General features: G+C 37.1%; 1 protein-coding gene across 12 annotated transcripts in view; it reads right to left on the bottom strand.

The window, feature by feature from the left end:
* Positions 1-20,196, bottom strand: part of Epha5 (EPH receptor A5) — a 361,774-nt gene that overhangs the window by 267,630 nt on the left and 73,948 nt on the right. For all 12 annotated transcript variants that reach the window (XM_087584395.1, XM_087584396.1, XM_087584397.1 and 9 more), the window contains 1 exon segment: positions 16,501-17,164. In XM_087584395.1, coding sequence (XP_087440521.1) covers positions 16,501-17,164 — 664 coding nt within the window.

Below are 20,196 nucleotides of genomic sequence, written 5' to 3'. Positions count from 1 at the left end.
TTGGTACTTTCTCCAAAATTAACCATATAATCGGGCACAAAACAGGCCTCAAAAGATACAGAAAATTAGAAATAACCCCATGTGTCCTATCATACCACCACAGGACAAAGATGATCTTTAATAACAATAAGAAAAAAATGCCCACATATACATGGAAGTTGAACAATGCTCTACTCGATGATAACCTGTTCAAGGAAGAAAGAAAGAAGTTAAAGACTTCTTAGAATTTAATGAAAATGAAGGTACAACATACCCAAACTTATGGGACACAATGAAAGCTGTGCTAAGAGGAAAACTCATAGCGCTGAGTGCCTGCAGAAAGAAACAGGAAAGAGCATATGTCAGCAGCTTGACAGCACACCTAAAAGCTCTAGAACAGAAAGAAGCAAATACACCCAGGAGGAGTAGAAGGCAGGAAATAATCAAACTCAGAGCTGAAATCAACCAAATAGAAACAAAAAGGACCATAGAAAGAATCAACAGAACCAAAAGTTGGTTCTTTGAGAAAATTAACAAGATAGATAAACCCTTAGCCAGAATAACCAGAAGACACAGAAAGTGTGTCCAAATTAACAAAATCAGAAATGAGAAGGGAGACATAACAACAGAATCAGAGGAAATTCAAAAAATCATCAGATCCTACAAAAAAAGCCTATATTCAACAAAACTTGATAATCTGGAGGAAATGGACAATTTCCTAGACAAATACCAGGTACCAAAGTCAAATCAGAAACAGATAAACCATTTAAACAACCCTATAACTCCTAAAGAAATAGAAGCAGCCATTAAAAGTCTATCAAGCAAAAAGAGCCCAGGTCCAGATGGGTCCAATGCAGAATTAAATCAGACCTTCATAGAAAAACTCATACCAAGACTATCCAAACTATTCTACAAAATTGAAGCATATGGAGCACTACCAAATTCCTTCTAGGAAACCAAAATTACTCTTATACCTAAACCACACAAAGATCCAAAAAGAAAGAGAACTTTAGACCAATTTCCCTTATGAATACCAACGCAAAAGTACTCAATAAAATTCTGGCAAACCGAATCCAAGAGCACATCAAAACAATCATCCACCATGATCGAGTAGGCTTCATCCCAGGCATGCAGGGGTGGTTTAATATACGGAAAATCATCAAAGTAATCCACTATATAAAGAAACTGAGAGATAAAAACCACATGATCGTTTTATTAGATGCTGAGAAAGCATTTGACAAAATTCAACACCCCTTCATGATAAAAGTCCTGGAAAGAACAGGAATTCAAGGCCCATACCTAACCATAGTAAAAGCCATATACAGCAAACCAGTTGCTAACATTAAACTAAATGGAGAGAAACTTGAAGCAATCCCACTAAAATCAGGGACTAGACAAGGCTCCTTACTCTCTCCCTACTTATTCAATTTAGTTCTCAAGTCCTAGTCAGAGTAATCATACAGCAAAAGGAGATCAAAGGAATACAAATTGGAAAGGAAGAAGTCAAAATATCTCTATTTGCAGATGATATGACAGGATACTTAAGTGATCCCAAAAGTTCCACCAGAGAACTACTAATAAACTGATAAACAACTTCAGCAAAGTGGCTGGGTATAAAATTAACTCAAATAATTAATTTGAGTAGCCTTCCTCTACACAAAAGAAAAACAACCTAAGAAAGAAATTAGGAAAATGACACCCTTCATAATAGTCCCAAATAATATAAAATAATATAATATAAAATAATATAATATAAAATAATATAATATATATAATATATATAAAATAATATAATATAAAATAACTTGGTGTGACTTTAACCAAGCAAGTGAAAAATCTGTATGATAAGAACTTCAAGCCTCTGATGAAAGAAATTGAAGAAGATCTCAGACGATGGAACGATCGCCCATGCTCATGGATTGGCAGGATTAATATAGTAAAAATGGCCATTTTACCAAAACTGATCTACAGATTCAATTCAAGATTCAATTCAATCCATCAAAATTCCAATTCAATTCTTCCTAGAGTTTGAACAATTTGCAAATTCGTCTGGAATAACAAAAACTCAGAAGATAGCTAAAACTATCCTCAACAGTAAAAGGATTTCTGGGGAATCACTATCCATGAACTCAAGCAGTATTACAGAGCAATAGTGATAAAAACTGCATGGTATTGGTACAGAGACAGGCAGATAGACCAATGGAATAGAATTGAAGACCCAGAAATGAACCTACACACCTATGGTCAGTTGGTTTTTGACAAAGGAGCCAAAACCATCCAATGGAAAAAAAGATAGCATTTTCAGCAAATGGTGCTGGTTCAACTGGAGGTCAGCATGTAGAAGAATGCAGATCGATCCATGCTTATCACAATGTACAAAGTTTAAGTCCAAGTGGACCAAGGACCTCCACATCAAACCAGATACACTCAAACTAATAGAAAAAAGTGGGGAAGAATCTCAAGCACATGGGCACTGGAGGAAATTTCCTGAACAAAACACCAATGAATTATGCTCTAAGATCAAGAATAGACAAATGGGATCTCATAAAACCACAAAGTTTCTGTTAGGCAAAGGACACTGTTGTTAGGACAAAACAGCAACCAACAGATTGGGAAAAGATCTTTACCAGTCCTACATCTGATAGAGGGCTTATATCCAAAATACTCAAAGAACTCAGGAAGATAGACTGCAGGAAGACAAATAACACTATTTAAAAATGGGGTTCAGAGCTAAACAAAGATTTCACAGCTGAGGAGTGTCAAATGGCTGAGGAGAACCTAAAGAAATGTTCAACATCTTTAGTCATAAGGAAATGCAAATGAAAACAACCCTGAGATTCCACCTCACACCAGTCAGAATTGTTAAGATCAAAAACTCAGGTGACAGCAGATGCTGGCCAGGATGTGGAGAAAGAGGAACACTTTTCCATTGTTGGTGGGATTGCAAACTGGTACAACCATTCTGGAAATCAGTAGGGAGGTTCCCCACAAAATTGAACATTGAGCTACCTGAGGACCCAGCTATATCTCTCTTGGGCATATATCCAACAGATGCTCCAACGTATAACAAAGACACATGCTCCACTATGTTCATAGCAGTCTTGTTTATAATAGCCAGAAGTTGGAAAGAACCCAGATGCCCTTCAGTAGAGGAATAGATACAGAAAATATGGTACATCTACACAATGGAATACTGCATAGCTATCAAAAACAATGACTTTCTGAAATTCATAGGGAAATGGATGAAACTGGAAAATTTCATCCTGAGTGAGGTAACCCAATCACAGAAAAACACACATGGTATGCACTCATTGATAAGTGGCTATTAGCCCAAATGCTCGAATTACCCTAGATGCACAGAACCCATGAAACTCAAGAAGGATGACTAAAATGTGGATGCTTCACTTCTTTAAAAGGAGAACAAGAATACCCTTGAGAGGGAATAGGGAGCAAAGTTTAGAACAGAGGCTTAAGGAATGCCCATTCAGAGCCTGCCCCACATGTGGCCCAGACATATACAGCCACCACCCTAGATAAGATGGATGAACCAAAGAAGTGCAGGCTGACAGGAACTGGATGTAGATCTCTCCTGATAGACACAGCCAGAATACAGCAAATATATAGGCGAATGCCAGCAGCAAACCACTGAACTGAGAATCGGATGCCCCTTTCAGGAATCAGAGAAAAGACTTAAAGAGCTGAAGGGTCTTGAGACCCCGTATGAACAACAATGCCAACCAACCAGAGCTTCCAGGGACTAAGCCCCTACCTAAAGACTATACATGAACTGACCCTGGACTCTGACCTCATAGGGAGCAATGAATAGCCTAGAAAGAGCACCAGTGGAAAGGGAAGTCCTTGCTCCTGCCAAGGCTGGACCCCCAGTGAATGGGATTGTTGGAGGGAGGGTGGTAATGTGGGGAGGATGGGGAGGGGAACACCCTTATAGAAGGGGAGGTGGGGTTTGGGAATTTAGCTCAGTGGTAGAGCGCTCGCCTAGCAAGCACAAGGCCCTGGGTTCGATCCCCAGTTCAGAAAAAAAGAAAAAAAACAAAAACAAAAAAGAAGGGGAGGTAGAAGGGTTAGGGGGATGTTGGCCTGGAAACCAGAAAAGGGAATAACATTCGAAATGTAAATAAGAAAGACCCAATTTAATAAACATGGGGAAACATAAAAAATATAAATAGAATACTTTAAATTATATTATCAGAATGGAGTTTATTCCTTCAGAAACATCCTGAGGCACCATGGTAAAGTGCAGCTATGATGTGGTTATCACCTGGTTCACACAAAATGGAAAGACATGAGATGCATATCACAGATTGCACTGTTAGAATAGAGGCAACTGCAGCCATGATCATGGATACAGGATAAAAGAATTGCTTCTGCCTGTTCATAGCATAATCTAAGTGGAGAGAGTAATAGTCAAGAGCCAGCCCAAGCAAGACTTTGAACACAAGTTCAATAGAATACCAAAGAGCTCTGTTTCTGCAGAAGGGATAAAAATGCCCGGCTCATGACCATATATATGGCAAGCTTAAAACAAAGTAATAATAACCCTGGCACTGGCAGAATGATTTATAAGAATTTTGATGCGTATCTGCTACTACCACTCCTACTACCTGTTGTATCTTCAGTTACAGGATCCAGGATCTGTTGATACCTAATGCATTGCATTATAATAAAAATTAATCACTTAATCTTAAAGTTGAAATATCATATGCATTCAATTTAATGGTAATAAAACACAAAGGCAAGTTAGTGGCAAAACTGTTCTTTCAAACAACTTTATATCTGAATAATTTATTGTTGAAAACGACTAATAAAAATCACAGAATATCTCCCTTGGGGAAAAAAAGAAGTTAGACTCCAGAGAACTAAATAATCCTATTTAAAAAAAATAGGGTACAGAGCTAAACAAACAATTCTCAAATAAGGAATATCGAATGGCTTTGAAGTACCTAAAGAAATGTTCAACATCCTTAGTCATCAGAGAAATGCAAATCAAAACACCCCTGAGATTCCACCTCATACCAGTCAGGATGGTTAAGATCAAAAACTCAAGTGACAGTAGATGCTGGTGAGGATGTGAAGCAGGAGGCACACTCCTCCATTGTTAGTAGGATTGTAAGCTTGTACAACCACTCTGGAAATCAGTCTGGCAATTCCTCAGAAAATTGGACATTGTACTACCTGAGGACTCAGGTATACCACACTTGGGCATATGTACCCAAAATATACCCCAATATATAACAAGGACACATGATCCACTATGTTCATAGCAGTCTTATTTATTATAGCCTGAAGCTGGAAAGAACCAAGATGTCCTTCAACAGAGGAATGGATACAGAAAATATAGGACATCTACATAATGGAGTAGTGTTCAGCTATTAAAAACAATGACTTCATGGAATTCATAGGCAAATGGATGGAACTAGAAAATATCATCCAGAGTGATATAATCGAGTCACAAAAGAACACATATGGCATGCACATACGGTAAGCAGACATTAGCCCAAAAGCTGGGAATAACCAAGATATAATTCACAGGCCACCTGAAGTTCGAGAAGAAGGAAGGCTAAAGTTTGGATGCCTCAGTCCTTCTTAGAAAGGGGAACAAAATACTCACAGAAGGAAATATAGAGACAAAGTATGGAGCAGAGACTGAAAGAAAGGCCATCCAGAGACTGTACTACCTGGGAATCCAACCCATAAATCACTCAATCAATCAGTCAATCAGGAGAATCGTAATTTATTTCCTCAAGTTTCAGAAGAAAACTTTGTAGGTTTTTACCATGAGGTTTAGCTCTTTGGAGAGCTTGAAATACATACAGAGCAGTTTGTGCCTTCAGAAAACAGAGAGTGAAAGAACATGACCCTTGTTTGAGCAGATCCAAAAGAGGCATCTGGATGACAAATAATTGGAAATTATATGTTGTTGTAAAAATATAAAAATAAATAAAGTACCCCACTAGGTCCTACATTGCAGTGGCCCAAGATACCTGCTAGATATCTTGGCAGAAACACATCCCAACTCCTCGGCAGCCCAGTTTCCTGCCACCACACACTTTCCTACACTCAAACCGTCACATAAAAGAACACACAACACAATAATCTTTGACCCAGTTGGTAAGATATAATTGCCCACTTAGACATACAAAGTCCGGTTCCATCCATCCCTTGAGAACATTAATAACAACCTGTAAATACACAGAGCGAGATCTTTACGTCAGCCTCCATTGTCCTGCCATGGCTTCTCTCTCTCTCTCTCTCTCTCTCTCTCTCTCTCTCTCTCTCTCTCTCTCTCTCTCTCTCTCTCCCCCCCCCTGTCTCTTCCTTTCTGTTCTAGTTCCTCCTCTTCCTTCAAACTTCTCTTCTGCCCACCTTCCTTCTCCTCCAATGACAGGCCTCCTTCTATCCTGTACCTGCCCCTCACCTGTACTTTACAGATTCAATGGGGAGAAGGTTCTGGTGAAGTCACCTGATTCCTGAGTACTGACTAGAACGCTGTCCTTGGGGCAGTGGAATTAGCAACAAAATACAGATAACTTCAGGGCAAACCACAACAATTATATATAATATTATTTATTAAGGCATGGCATATGAGTCTCCATTCTCCCAAGGCTAGCTCTACATTGTATCATTTAGAAACTTGTATCTATCCATCATATCTTATCATATCATTATCTATCTATTTACCTATCACCTATCTTTATCAACCTATCTAGAGATTATAATGCTCTCTGATTATTTTAAAATAAATATAATTATAAGCGTTGCCCTAAAGTTATAATGAAAAGTACCTTTAGAAGGAGATAGCCATTTAATAATATCAAAAATCACATAGTCGCTCTCTCTTGCTCTCTCTTCTCTTTGCTCTCTTGCCCTCTTGCCCTCTTGCCCTCTTCCCCTTTCCCCCTTTGTCCCTTCTTTTCCCATTCCCCTCCCCCTTCCCTCCATGTGCACATGGCCGGCCTTTACTCTCCTCTTCTACCTTTCTTCTCTCATTAAAACTTTCTATGTGGAAAAAAAATCACGTAGACCATTTTAACATGTATATATTGGCATTCGGAGAATTATAATTTCTACTTGAACTTATATAGCTGTTTGGTCTTTATCTTTGGTCTTTTATTTTATTTTTTTTTGGTCTTTATCTCAGTTTCTACATACATATTAGTTTTCTGTATGAAAATATTCACATTACTTTACTTAAAAATGAATATGCATAAGACCTAAAGTTGCTAAAAAGATTGGTTTAATTTAGGTTTCCAATGTGTGGCCAGACATTCATCAATAAAACACTCTCAGCTGTTGACAATGTCTCCTCAGGAGCAGGCATCATATACATGGACATGCAGGGTTCATAGGTGCCATTTACCCTACCTTGTTGGGGACTGGTTTTATTTCTGTGAATTAATTCAGCCTCCCACATCGGGACTCTGCATGTTCAAACACTGAAGGTCCCTGTCCCCTATTGATTTTTGATCGATCAATATAAAGAGCCAATGACCAACGGCTGAGCAAATAAACTAAGGCAGAACTTTGAGATTCCGTGAGGGCTAAGAACTGGAAGAGAGGAAGGGAGAATCTCCATGAAGGGGAAAAAGGAAGATCAGACCTAAAGGCAAGCAGACATGTGAGAATCAAGAAATGTGGCCACACAGGCCACATCGCCAATTAGGTTTGGGATAGCAGAGATGAAATATAAATTTTAAAAGATGTTAACAGAGTAAGTTCCAGAGTGGAGTATTTGTTAGCAGAGGGAACTGCTTATCCTTTGGATTTTTAATGCCAAGGCATTTAAAATTAACTGGCCTGTGTATGTCTTTAATTCGTGAATCCAGAAAGCTCAGGAAGGGGCCTGGGAGCCCGACCCTGCAAGAGCACAAAGCAGTTTGGCTAAACGCAACACTGCCCTATTTCAATGTCACAGACAGGAATATAGGTTTGCTTGGCTTTATAATTTAGCACAAATCCAAAATATATGGGAGAGAAATTTGTACCATGGTATGCAGTACCTTAAAGCAAACATCCTCCATATATTGTTCTGACACTTCTCACAGACCCATTATGCCCAGAAAATCTATTTAAGGATTTTTGCAGGTGGAGGCTACTTTGCTTCTTATTCTCTTCCAACATAATTTGAGCTTTTAGTACTTAAGTCTCAAATCCTTCACAAACTCACCCTAGATACATTTTCAACCTGGAAGTTCTCCGTACACACACATTTTCCAATGACAACTGTACTCGACTGTACTATCAGATCACGGAGTTTCTGTTACTGATATATGAGAAAATACGAAAAAGTCCAAATAATTGAAGAAAATGGCTGTTTTAGGGACTGTGTTCCTAAATCTTCTAATGGCATTTTAAAGAGATTTCAAATGAATTTAAAATGTGTCAGTGAGGATATATAGCTATCCTTGTTCATATGTTAATTATTAAAGTAGTTTCTATTCATCTTTCTATAGAATTTATAACTTCAAAAGGAGTGTATTCAGGACATCTTGGTCGAACCAATATTTAACAAAAAGGAAAGTTCCCAACAAATGCAAGACTTTTGTTAAAAAATAATTCTCCAGCCACATGACCACATTGACATTTATGTTCACTTACGTTAAGAAGAAGTCACATAGTAACAATGTGGACTGAAACATCACCGCTATGAAAGAGCTTGAGAAGGTATGCAAATTCAGTGTTACATAGCTATCAGTATCATTATGAAGATGATGTGTGCAGCACAGAGCTCTTATGGTTATTATGGTTATTCTAAATTCAGTGTATATTCACTCCCAAACGTATCACAAGTATGATATAATGAGTGAGAAGACAAATCTATGAATCATGGTTAAATGTCTGAGCAACAAAATGATAGGCATCTCACTCATAAGCTTCATTTTCTTGCTTGCTAAGACTTCCTATCTTGCATCAATAAATGGAGAGAAATTTAGTAGTTAGGACTTTTGGAGTAGCAAAATAGTGATTTCTTTTATGAAGAAGTTTCTGCTCAGTTAGCATTATAACATAAAAACCTATCCAGAGAATAACAATCATATATAAGCTCAATTATACCATATTCAACATGCAAATATTTGACCTTAAATATTTATGAAGATTTCTCTATACTTAAGACAGTGCAACAGATTTTAGAACAGGCTCGTTTATACAGTTAATTCAAGAATCAGTGCAACTTTTATTTCTCCAAGTTTAACATTCAAACACTGGGAAAAATAGAATACATGTAAGAGTATAATATAATATAAATTAGTACATCATATATCAGTGCATTAAACACGTACGTGGTTATGTTATTCTCTTTATTTCTGGAATTTTCTCAATGTCTGTGTGTAACATCAACTCTTTAATAAAAGGAATCATTGTTGTTTCACCATAAGCAAGCATATTCTATTTCCCATACCTAGAAGAAAATCTCCTACATCTGATATTCAACCCATGCACTGTTGTCTGCCTTCCTAGACTTCATAAGGAGCAACATTGGACAGACTGTATATTCTGGTTGAAATGGCATAAGTTTAAAGAAGGAGTGATACTATATAGGTTTTCTTACAGTGCGGACAATCCAGAAATGCATTTTTAATAAAGAAAGCACGTAGATATTTATAGGTCTTGGTTTACCTAGTAAAATGAAGTGTAAGATTTATACATATGTCATTATAGAAAATATAATTGTACACAATGCAACTGAAAGAAATCATGAATGTTCTACCCTAGAGTTACTTAGATTTATAATAATTCTAATATAATATCCTAATAAATACACTTTATCTTTAATAAAGTACAATAAATGGCTAGTTTGTTCAGAAAAAAACACAATGGGTTCCACCTTATGTTAATGGCCTTTTGTCTAGTTGTTGCTAGGAAGCAGTAAGGGAGGAAGAAAGTAAAGAGACATGGAATTAAAAACAAGTGAAGGTTGGGGATTTAGCTCAGTGGTAGAGCGCTTGCCTAGCAAGCGCAAGGCCCTGGATTCGGTCCCCAGCTCCGGAAAAAAAAAAGAATTCTAGGCAAAAACAAGTGAAATTAAACGAGCAATTTGAACCCAAGCATTCTGAATCCGAATCAATGAGCTTAAATCAGGAGACTGTTGTCTTTCACAGTCTATGTCTCACCATTTTCAAATGAATTTAGGTAGCTTTTAATACAGATAGCTAGTTGGTGCCATAGATTCAATCATGCCTTTAAAGCTAAAGAATCGTTGTACTCCACTTTTCCAATTGTATGTGTTTGGTTTTGTTGGTGTGTATGTTCACTGGGGGCCCTTAGATTAGTGCTTCTAAGCGCTGCCTCAACTGTGAGGGAGGATATCACATAAAGCACTTGGCAATCTCTGGAGGCGCTTTTTCACATTCAAAATGAAGTGTAGAATTCCTAAGGCTTCTACTGGGTGAGATCAAAGAACCTGCTAAGATCCTCCCAGACGCCTCTGACCCACATTCTCACACCCATCATCTCATAAGTATTTGGCTCAAAATATTAATGACAGCGTTGAAAAGACAACTTGGAATGAAAGGCAACACAAAGCGAGAACAATATTCTGTAAAACTATTGTAGAACTTCCCCAAAACCTCAGTTTAAGCTGAAAGAACCAAAACTCATCTATTTTTATTATCCTTCTGGATCATACATGAAAATACACATGAGGGTTTAGCTAGGTATTTGCCATGCCATGGTATTTCCTCCTACCTGAAGGGCACGTGTACATGTGTACACACACAGACTCATGAACATACATACATGCATACACATGAAGCACATACATACCCGTAAACACAGGTGCATAAATTCGTAAACAGCTGCATGCATACATATGAATAGACTTGCATGCACATATGTATATATCCACACATGCACACACACACAAACTACTTTCATTTTATACTTGTGTAATTCCTAACATTTCCTGAAAATTTAAAATTAAGATTAGTTTCTTATTGTTGAATAAAATAGCCTTCTTATTGTCGAGTAAAATAGAGCCAACATTTCAACCTCTTTGATATTTTTTTGGTAGTGTGTCTAATTAAAAATAACTAGGCTCCCCAGTGCATAATTACAGGAACACCTAAAATGCTATCCTTCCAGCCAGTTTTTATGCAGTCATAAATAGGAGCCAGAAATATGAATGATCACCGTATTGCTCCGTGCTGTATGTGAACTGTTTCTGAATCAAAGCTCTCTCCGGAGTTGGGTATTTTCACTACACTTTTCCTTGCTGTGCAATCAACTCTCAGTTGGACAATTAATAAGAGCTTTTCCTCCACAGCCCTTGACAAGCAGCTTGCTTTCCCCTGTATTTTTAGCATGCACTATATACCTTCTTCACTCCGACTGGTTTTGGCAGTGACCCACAATCTAAATCTCTTTTCCCCATTTGATAGAAGCGAAACCATAATTATGCAGGGCTAATTTCAAATTACTACTTCATTCCACTCGCAAGTGATGAAGATTAGGGCTCTCGCTCTGCGTCTGAGTAAGTCAGCAACAGAAGCACAGAACTCAGCAGGCAACATTTGATCCATGTGAACTCAATTACTCCTGTCAAACACATCCATTTTCAATAAAAAGCAAAAACTTCCAAACTGAGCTTTTTCTAACCATTTTGTACTAAAAAAGAAAATCATATGACTCCTGAAGGGGGTAGGGGACATGAAAAAAATGATAAATAACAGTTAGGGAAACACGCATTTGGATTGAAGTTAGTATTTGTTTCCCAAAACAAAAAAAAATGTTTTCAAGAAATAATTTTGCATTCTTACAGTAGTTAATTACAGAAATATGAGGCGTATATTTCAGCATTACTAAGCTAATACATAGCATATTTTTACTTAAAAAAGTGAAAGCTAGAGTATTGTATGGTTTGACTCAACACAGATTATTACAGAGAAAGCTGTCCTCTTCTCTTAAAGGAAGTTCAGTGGAAACTTTAATTGGTATGAAGATAAAGGGTCTTGAATTACATAGCTGGACATCAAGGATGAGATAATATAGTTAATTAACTGCCTAGCATTCTCAATCTGAAATTCAAATTCTGGAAATTTTTAGGTCAAGCCCAGCCTACCTACAGATGTAATAGTTCTCACAGGGATGACTGACTATGACCAGGTTTATCAAGTCATCACTAAGAGAAGATTCTACAAATATTCATGTATGATAATGTATTGCAACAAATATATTCCAATTTCAGGTTCCTGACATAATTACAACCTTAATTAAGCCTTAACATAATATGGTTAGGAGAGAAAGTAAGTAATTAAATGGCATTAGGTAATAAGGTCACATTATAAATATATTTCAATATGCTACTTTTTTGTGCTTTGACAAAATTGACTAACATGGTGTCCACGGTCTTGAATATATGAAATGTCAATCATTTCATAGCATTAAAATGACTTATTTCTGGATATTGAGAATTTGGCCACTGAATATTTGACTGAGAAACCATTGATTTAAAAGATTTTTGAGACACAACAAAAAAAAATTCTGTATGTGTAGAGAAATGTAAAAATAAATAAGCAAAACTGTATGCTGCATATTTTATTACATTTTCTTTTCTTTTTGTTGAATTATTCACTTTCCTCCTACTTTCAAATTTCTTTATCACCCTTTAAATCAAAGATATACCACCCTTCCAACAGGAGTGAAGAATGTAGTAGATGTAGAAAGAATCACTAACGAAATAATAAAGTATAAACTAGGTAAACACTTAAGAGTCTAAATGAATCTAACACAGGGCAGTGTTCGAGCAAAGTAAGACGTCACCTAGTGTTGACCAATCATAGCATCCCTCAAGAAGCAGTACTAGACTACAGATTGGAAGGTTGAATAGAAGTTAACCAGAAACGATGAAGACAGATGACCATTCAAGGGATAAAAGATCATAAAAGAACAAGTAAAACGCTTCTGAGAAACTGAACAAACACTGTATGCTTCACATGTAGGGAAAAGAACAAAGAGCAAAGTGAAAATAAGATCCACCCTAATCATGATCGTGCTGACTAGTTTTATGTCAACACGACACAAACTATAGTCATTGACAGGAGGGAACTGCAATTGTGGAAATACTTCCAATGAATCAGGCTGTGACTGGACAAGAGTGTAAGACTTTTTTTTTTTAAATTAATGATCCATGACTGTTAGTGGATTCATTAATGAGATCAGCCCGTTGTGGTTGGTGGTTCTATGAAAGAGCAGGCTGAGCAAGCCACGAAGAGCAAGTGAATAAGCAGCACTCCTTCATCGTCTCTGTATTCACCCCTCCCTAGAGGATCCTGCCCTGCTTGAGTTCCCGTCCTGACTTTCTTTCAGGATGAACAATGATGTGAAAGAACAAGCAAATAAATCCTTTCCTCCCCAAGGAAGGTTGCTTTGGATCATGATGTTTCATCACAGCATGTAACCCTAAGACAAATTTTAAGATTAGAAAAAAAAATCTCATAATGATCACTACTGAATTTTAAAATGCGTGGGGGGTGGGGAGAAGATACACGCAAAAAGCAGTAAGCTTTGCATTTCTTTATAGATTCTACATTCGCATGCTTCAAAGGTAAAACTAGGCAAAACTATGCATAAAGCTATATATTATATTTTAAAGCACGTTCCAATAAGATCTAGCTTTAGATTGGAGAGGGAAATGGAGGAGAGTGATTCTAAGAGATAGATAATTGAGCGGTAATTTCTAGAGGCATTTTTTGATGGTTTGGATAGGTATTTAGGAAGAAAATGTCTGAATCAGTCAGAGACTTCTGGCCAATAAGATTATCCCAAACATCATTTTCAAATTAACATTCCAGTAGTGCAGGTTACAGTAGAGTAATTTAAGGGTGACAGCATTTCCACAATTCTTTTACACACATGCACTATTTATATACATTTTTCAAGAATGTGTGAGAGCATTTAAGGCCCCAAAGAAAACTCTCATTTTTTTTAATGTTAGTTATTCAATGAGATGAATTATTTATAAAATTAATATGTTTAATTCTGTGGGGAGCGGGTGTGGCGGCAGTCCCAAGATGGCGCCCGGGACTGCAGCTAAGTCTCATGACTAGCACCTGACTTCCTCACAAAATTCTACTAAAATGGACAAATGATATTTGATACTATCAAAGACAATTGGCTGGGGCAAGGTAAATGGCTCAGCAGCTAAGAGCCTTTCGCAGATGAGCTAGATTTCATTCCCAGCACCCACAGGGTAGCTCACAATGGTCTTAACTTCCAATCGCAGAACCTTATGCTCTTTTCCTTCTTCTGTGGGCACCAGGTGTGCCCATTGCGTAAAGACATAGTTAAAGGCAAATACTTAACACAAGAAAGTAACTGGAAATGTTTATAAGAAAAGAGGCATTATTAAGACATTGCTCCACTGCCATAGCAGTGAGAAAAAAAACTCAAGAATTTAGATAAATTCGATCATTTTTTTTAATTATTATTTTTCAGCATGGGTATTTTGCCTGTGTTATTTCTGTGTGCCACATCCATTCTTGGTGCTCAAGGAGGCCAGATGACAATGTTGGATTTCCTGCCACTGAAGTTACAAACAATTGCAAACTGTCATCTGAGTGTTGGGAACTGAACTCAGGTCTCATGCAAGAGTAGCCAAGGCACAACCATTAAGCCTTATTAGTATGGCGGAGTTTTTAAACTCAGCCTTTGCAATTCATCCTACTCTCACTCACTGTGCTCTCTACTCAATTATGTAGAGTATGATCCCCTCCCCCAAAATAATAACGTTAACTTCTCACACTAGCAGACATTCAAATAGAAGCACCACTCCCTTGAGATATGACACATTCAATGGTAAGTGCCAATAGAATATTTTCATCTCATCATTCAAATTTTATCCTCTAAGGGATCAGGGGCTTCCTATACCATCTGTTAATTGGAATGAGAACCGATTTCATAGTGGTCTAAGTTAGCCTCCACCTACTCCTTTAAATAACATAAATGATCAGTAGATTGTTGCCTTAAAATGACAATACGCAGTTAAAGAAGTTACTTATAAACCTTTTACCTATATTTTATAATGAACTACAGTCAACATTAATTAGTTGATTTTTTTCATATAATTACATATGACCTCCCCATAAATGAATGTAACTGTTCAAAAAAAAAGTACTAGACCATTTACATAAATCTAATCAAACGAACTATGTTTCACTACTCCAAAAACTTAGAAGGATTTAGACGCACAATGTCCATTTGACAACATTCTTAAGTGTATATGTGTGCATTGGTATGTAGATGTGTATCAAGAACTTACATTGAAAAATAACTACATAATTAGTTATAGGAAATAATGTAAAAGTCCTAAAATAGGAGCTCGTACTGGAAAAGGAAATGTTAGTACGTGCAAGAGTTTTTGAGAAAATTAATAATCCAGCTTCATTGACTTTGCCAAGTAAATGATACTGTTTTGTCTCTCTCAATGTTTAATGAATTTAAAGTCAAGCTTGAGCAAACTAGAAGGGTTAGTACACATAAAAGGGGCTTGGGAAACAAGAACAGTTATGAAAACAACAGACGGTTCTGCTCAGCATCGGATTCTCTCCTCAGTCAATACACATGAACCCCTTGTTATTACTTAAAATTAAGATATCACGAGAGCACACATTTTCAAAGGAAAAAAAATATGCCTTCTTCCTCATACACTGTTCTCTACCTTGGCATGAAGTACTATCTTGTTTCAAAAAGCCATTGATAAATATCCAAGTCTGAAAGGGCAACTTAGCACACTGTAAGCAAAGTGAGAGAGTATTTTCAAATGAACGAGGAAGCATGCATGATCAAGTTTCAATTTAAAAGAAAAATTAAAGCAGAAAGAAAAAAACTCCCCAAGTGCAAATTGCTTTGAAATGACCTTTCTGTATTGGCTCTGTCTCCAAACAGTTATTTTCATGGGGCACTGGTTATTATGCATTTAAAATTGATCTATAAATTTCGAAAAGCAAGCATATAATTGCAACCATATGTAAACAACATAGTAAGCTAAGACCTGCGAGATGACAAATGTTTTTTGTTTTTGTTTTTTGGTTTTTTTTTCTGAGAAGTTCATATTGCTGAACCTACTTGCGAAGAATTTTTAAATGGCAGTTAAAAGCATGCCAGGACAAGATTTTTTCATTTGCATTCTGTACAGCAAAACAAGGATAGACAGCAACTTCATGAACGAAAACCACAGTGGTAGATGGACAACAGCCCTACAATGGATGGCGGCAAGCTATTGTCTTTGCCATTCTAAAAGAAAAAAAAAACTTCTGTGAATAAGAGGAATATAAAATTCACACGGAGAGTCAGACACTCTCTGAGCATTAATTATGTATCGTCAGTAAAATCGTGCATTAAATCTTTCATCATTGCTTGGAAACTTTGATATTCAGAGAAGAAATGAAACTTGAAGAGAAATACTCTCCAGAAAAGTAAAAGATCACTTCTAATCACTGGTGGAAACACATATGCATGATCCAAGAGAAGTGAGAAGCCCTCACAAATCCACAAGCAAAGGCTTACCTTGACAGGTACCATTTTTCTCTTCATATCCGGCCTTGCACATGCATTTCCCGATGGGAACCAGCCACTCCCCTTCAGCACTGCAATGCATTTTGGGAGGATCGTCTGTCACAGAATGGTTGACGCAGGAGCCTGACACCTCTAGCAACTGGGAAGAATCTGCTCCAGTGATCGTGTCAGGGAAAACAGCCAAATGTCTAACTACAGAAGGACATTTTTTATAGTAGACACGGACAGAAACCAGAGCGATGCAAGCACCGACATCTTGGAAAGCAAGATAAAATCCCTTTTTGCTCAGAGGTCCTACATCTCTGACCTCCGTATTCAGCTTCATGACCCGGTCTCCAAGGTCAAGTTCGGTGAAGCTCTCATCAGCAGCAATGGTATCGATCTTGATGTACTGGTTCTCTTTGATATTTCTCCCATTCTCATCATCCGACTCAAAATAATACATGTTAAAGGTCTCCTTGCAAGTCCCCAGTCCTCCAGGAAGGCTGTTGCAATCCCTCAGAGTAAACTTGAGTTCAATAAAAATTCTGGAAGCACCTTCGTTAGAGATCCAACTGGTCAACAGCCAATTATTCTGATTCTGTTCCATAACTTTGCACACTTGATAGGTGTGGATGGGGGCATAGTTTTCATCAACTTCACCAATCTCTTCCCACTGCAGACGATAAAATAAAAAGATTTTTTAAAAAAGATGGAAACTTAGAATGTAAACAGAAAAAAAAATCACAAAAGTCATAAAACCTAATTTATCCAAAGAAATATGTTTCTTCATATTGAAATAACTCATATAAAAAGCTTGGGGAGAAGAGACTCACAGAAAACAATTTTCTTTGATTTCCTGAATTTCATGTTAGGGATTCAGTCTGTGGTCTCCTATATACTAAAGCATTTACTCTCCAACTATCTATTTCTCTACATACCCAAGTGTTATGTAAATTACCAGATTAGCCCACAGGTGGGAAAATTAGGAATAAAATGGCTAAAGAGGAAAAATGTATATTTTTAGAAGAAAAATTTAAAAATAGCTATATGTATAGTAAATAAAGTAAGGAAAATGCAAGTATTCGGAACAAAAATAAGTGTTGGCATTTAGTCTAGGCTCCGCCCCACAGTTATGCCTGCCTGAATGCTTGCCCCCTCCTCACTCTCTTGCTCTCTTCCTCTTGCTTTCTCCTCTTGATCCTGCTCCCCTTCTCTCAGCTTTCCCCTCCCCCTCTCTCTCCAAGTGCTCAAGGTTGATCTCCTCTCCTCTCCTCTGCCCTCCCCTCCCCTCCCCTCCCCCCCTTCCCATCTGTCTTTCTCTCAGCTCCCCTATTCCATACTAAACAGTCCTGTGGCTGGTCCCTTGGAGGGAAGGGATGCTTCAGCCTGGGCCTGGAGAAATACTACTCCCTTCCTCACATCATACCAAAGTCCACGAAACATATCTCTGGTTTCTCTATCTTTTTATAAAACACAACGGTAAGTCTATGAGTAAGATTAAAATTATTGTTTGGATACTTTCTAAATGGTCTAAAAATTTGTTCCTAACCCACAGAGCTATATGGTTGATATTGGCTCAATGAACGGTTACCTAGCAACAAAATGAAGACTGCTCATGTACTGATCTACCTGTAGATGAGTGGGCCCCTCGGCCCTCATCAGAAAGCTTCTTGTAGTAAAGGGTAAAGGACACAGAGACCCGCAACTGAACAATGTGCAGAAAGTTAGGGATTTGCTACTAAATAGATGTTATTGTTGTTGCTGTTTGTTTTATCAAACCCTTTCTCCCAAGGGTATGCAGAAGAGAAGGCAGGGAGATGGAAAGAGTCAAAGGTAGTGGATGGCTTCAAGGCAACAATTTCCGTACATGATAGGAGGACGCACATATAAACTTACAGAGGCTGTGAGGGCATGCATAAGACCTGCACACCTGCAAACCAAAGTCCAAACGCTGAGAAGAGGAAGAGGGCACAAACACCTCCCTTAGAAGAAATTACTTGGCAAGTAATTTTCCCTTCTGGGAAAGGGAAAATCTGTCTGATCCAATGGAGTGTCACCTTGCAAGGGAAGGTAGTCCCCACACCCAAGAATGATTGGACAACACAAAACAGACTTGTATCTTCCTTCCTCCCTCCTCCCTCCATCCCTTCTTTCTTTCTTTCTTTCTTTCTTTCTTAAAGCAGTGTGGCTTTTTGTTTCATTTTGTTTGTTTGTTTTCTCTTAATTTGTTTGCTTTGATTGTTGATTGCAGATTTGGGGTGCAGGAAGAGAGAAAGATACAGTAAACAAGGAGGTGGAGAGGATCTGGAACAAGTTGGGGTAATGAAGAGAGATCATTAATTCAATTCATGGAGAAGATGCAGTGAGGGCCTTGTCCTTTCTTTTCCTTTCTAGAGTTCTGCAGGGGAAAGCAGGTTTTCTCTGCCACATACCTTGCCAGCACCACTGAATCACCCCAGGGCCAACAAGCAGAGGGGCCCAATTGATTAAAGACCAAATCCATTAAAACTGCAAACTAAGATTTAACTTTTCCTTTTATGACTTAACTATGTGAGGAATGTTCGAAGTAGTCACAAGCTAACAAGGAAAATAAAGTTTAACTGGAAGAAAATATAATTTTAAAACAGAAAATGGGAATAAAGAACAGACTCACACAAAATAAAGATTTTACATTTGAGAACATAGTTATTTATTTAATATTTCAAAGTTGCAGAGGATGCATAAATATAATAAAATTTGAAAGAAAATCTATTAGTTCAAAATGAATAATAGATATTTAATTCATCGAAAATTTCACTAATTTGAAAGCTAAACAGGTGTTAATTGATTTATCCATAGCTCAGGGAATGATGCAAATTAGAGATAAAAATCTATATATTTGACCAGGGTTATTTTTGTCATTTTGCATATTAATTGTGTTCCAAAATGGAATGATATTTATTGTTGTACTTTCTATTTACAACCATCCTAACATTCCAAATGTACACTATGTATGACAGTAATAAACAGTCTTAAGATACAGGAAAGGGAATAACACTCAAAATGTATATAAGAAATACTCAAGTTAATAAAAAAATAAAAAAAAAAGATAAATTCCAAAACATAACTTGGACAAACAGGACTTACAAATCACTTATTTTCACTAAAGTCTTTAGAGAAATGTTAACACATTCCAGAAAAGCCCACTATAGACTGTTTTTAAGACACCAGTTAAGTTAAAGAAATTTTATAAAGTTGTACTGAAACTACATACGCTCTATATAATTAATTATATAATTATACTCTATACAACTAAATTTTTAATATAATTAAAATGTATAGCCAGCAATATATAACATTGACTTTCAATAAAGAGGGAAAACACAGCTTTAGATACTGTTTATGACTCAAAAATCTCAGAGAAATTAATTTCTATAGATGCGAAATTAAGCCTGGCATTTTGTTTTCATTCTGTTCAGTTCACAAGAACATAGAAAATGTAGAGTGGAAATAAAACTCACACTTCAGATTGCCTACCTTAAACGTCTAGCTGCCATTAGACAGACACATGTAAGAGGTGCTAATGAGAGAAAACTGCTGAGTGGCTCAAATTCACAAGAGAAACACACAAATGTCTCATCATGACAATAACTTCCACAGGTTTTTGTGATCCAGGGTCCAAGTTCTTTCATTCCGCACCATTTTTCTCTCTTTAAAAGGAATTAT

This window comes from Rattus norvegicus, chromosome 14 (genome assembly GCF_021556685.1).
Source record: "Rattus norvegicus strain SHRSP/BbbUtx chromosome 14, alternate assembly SHRSP_T2T, whole genome shotgun sequence".
NCBI lineage: Eukaryota > Metazoa > Chordata > Mammalia > Rodentia > Muridae > Rattus > Rattus norvegicus.
This window is presented reverse-complemented; position numbering and strand designations above follow the sequence as displayed.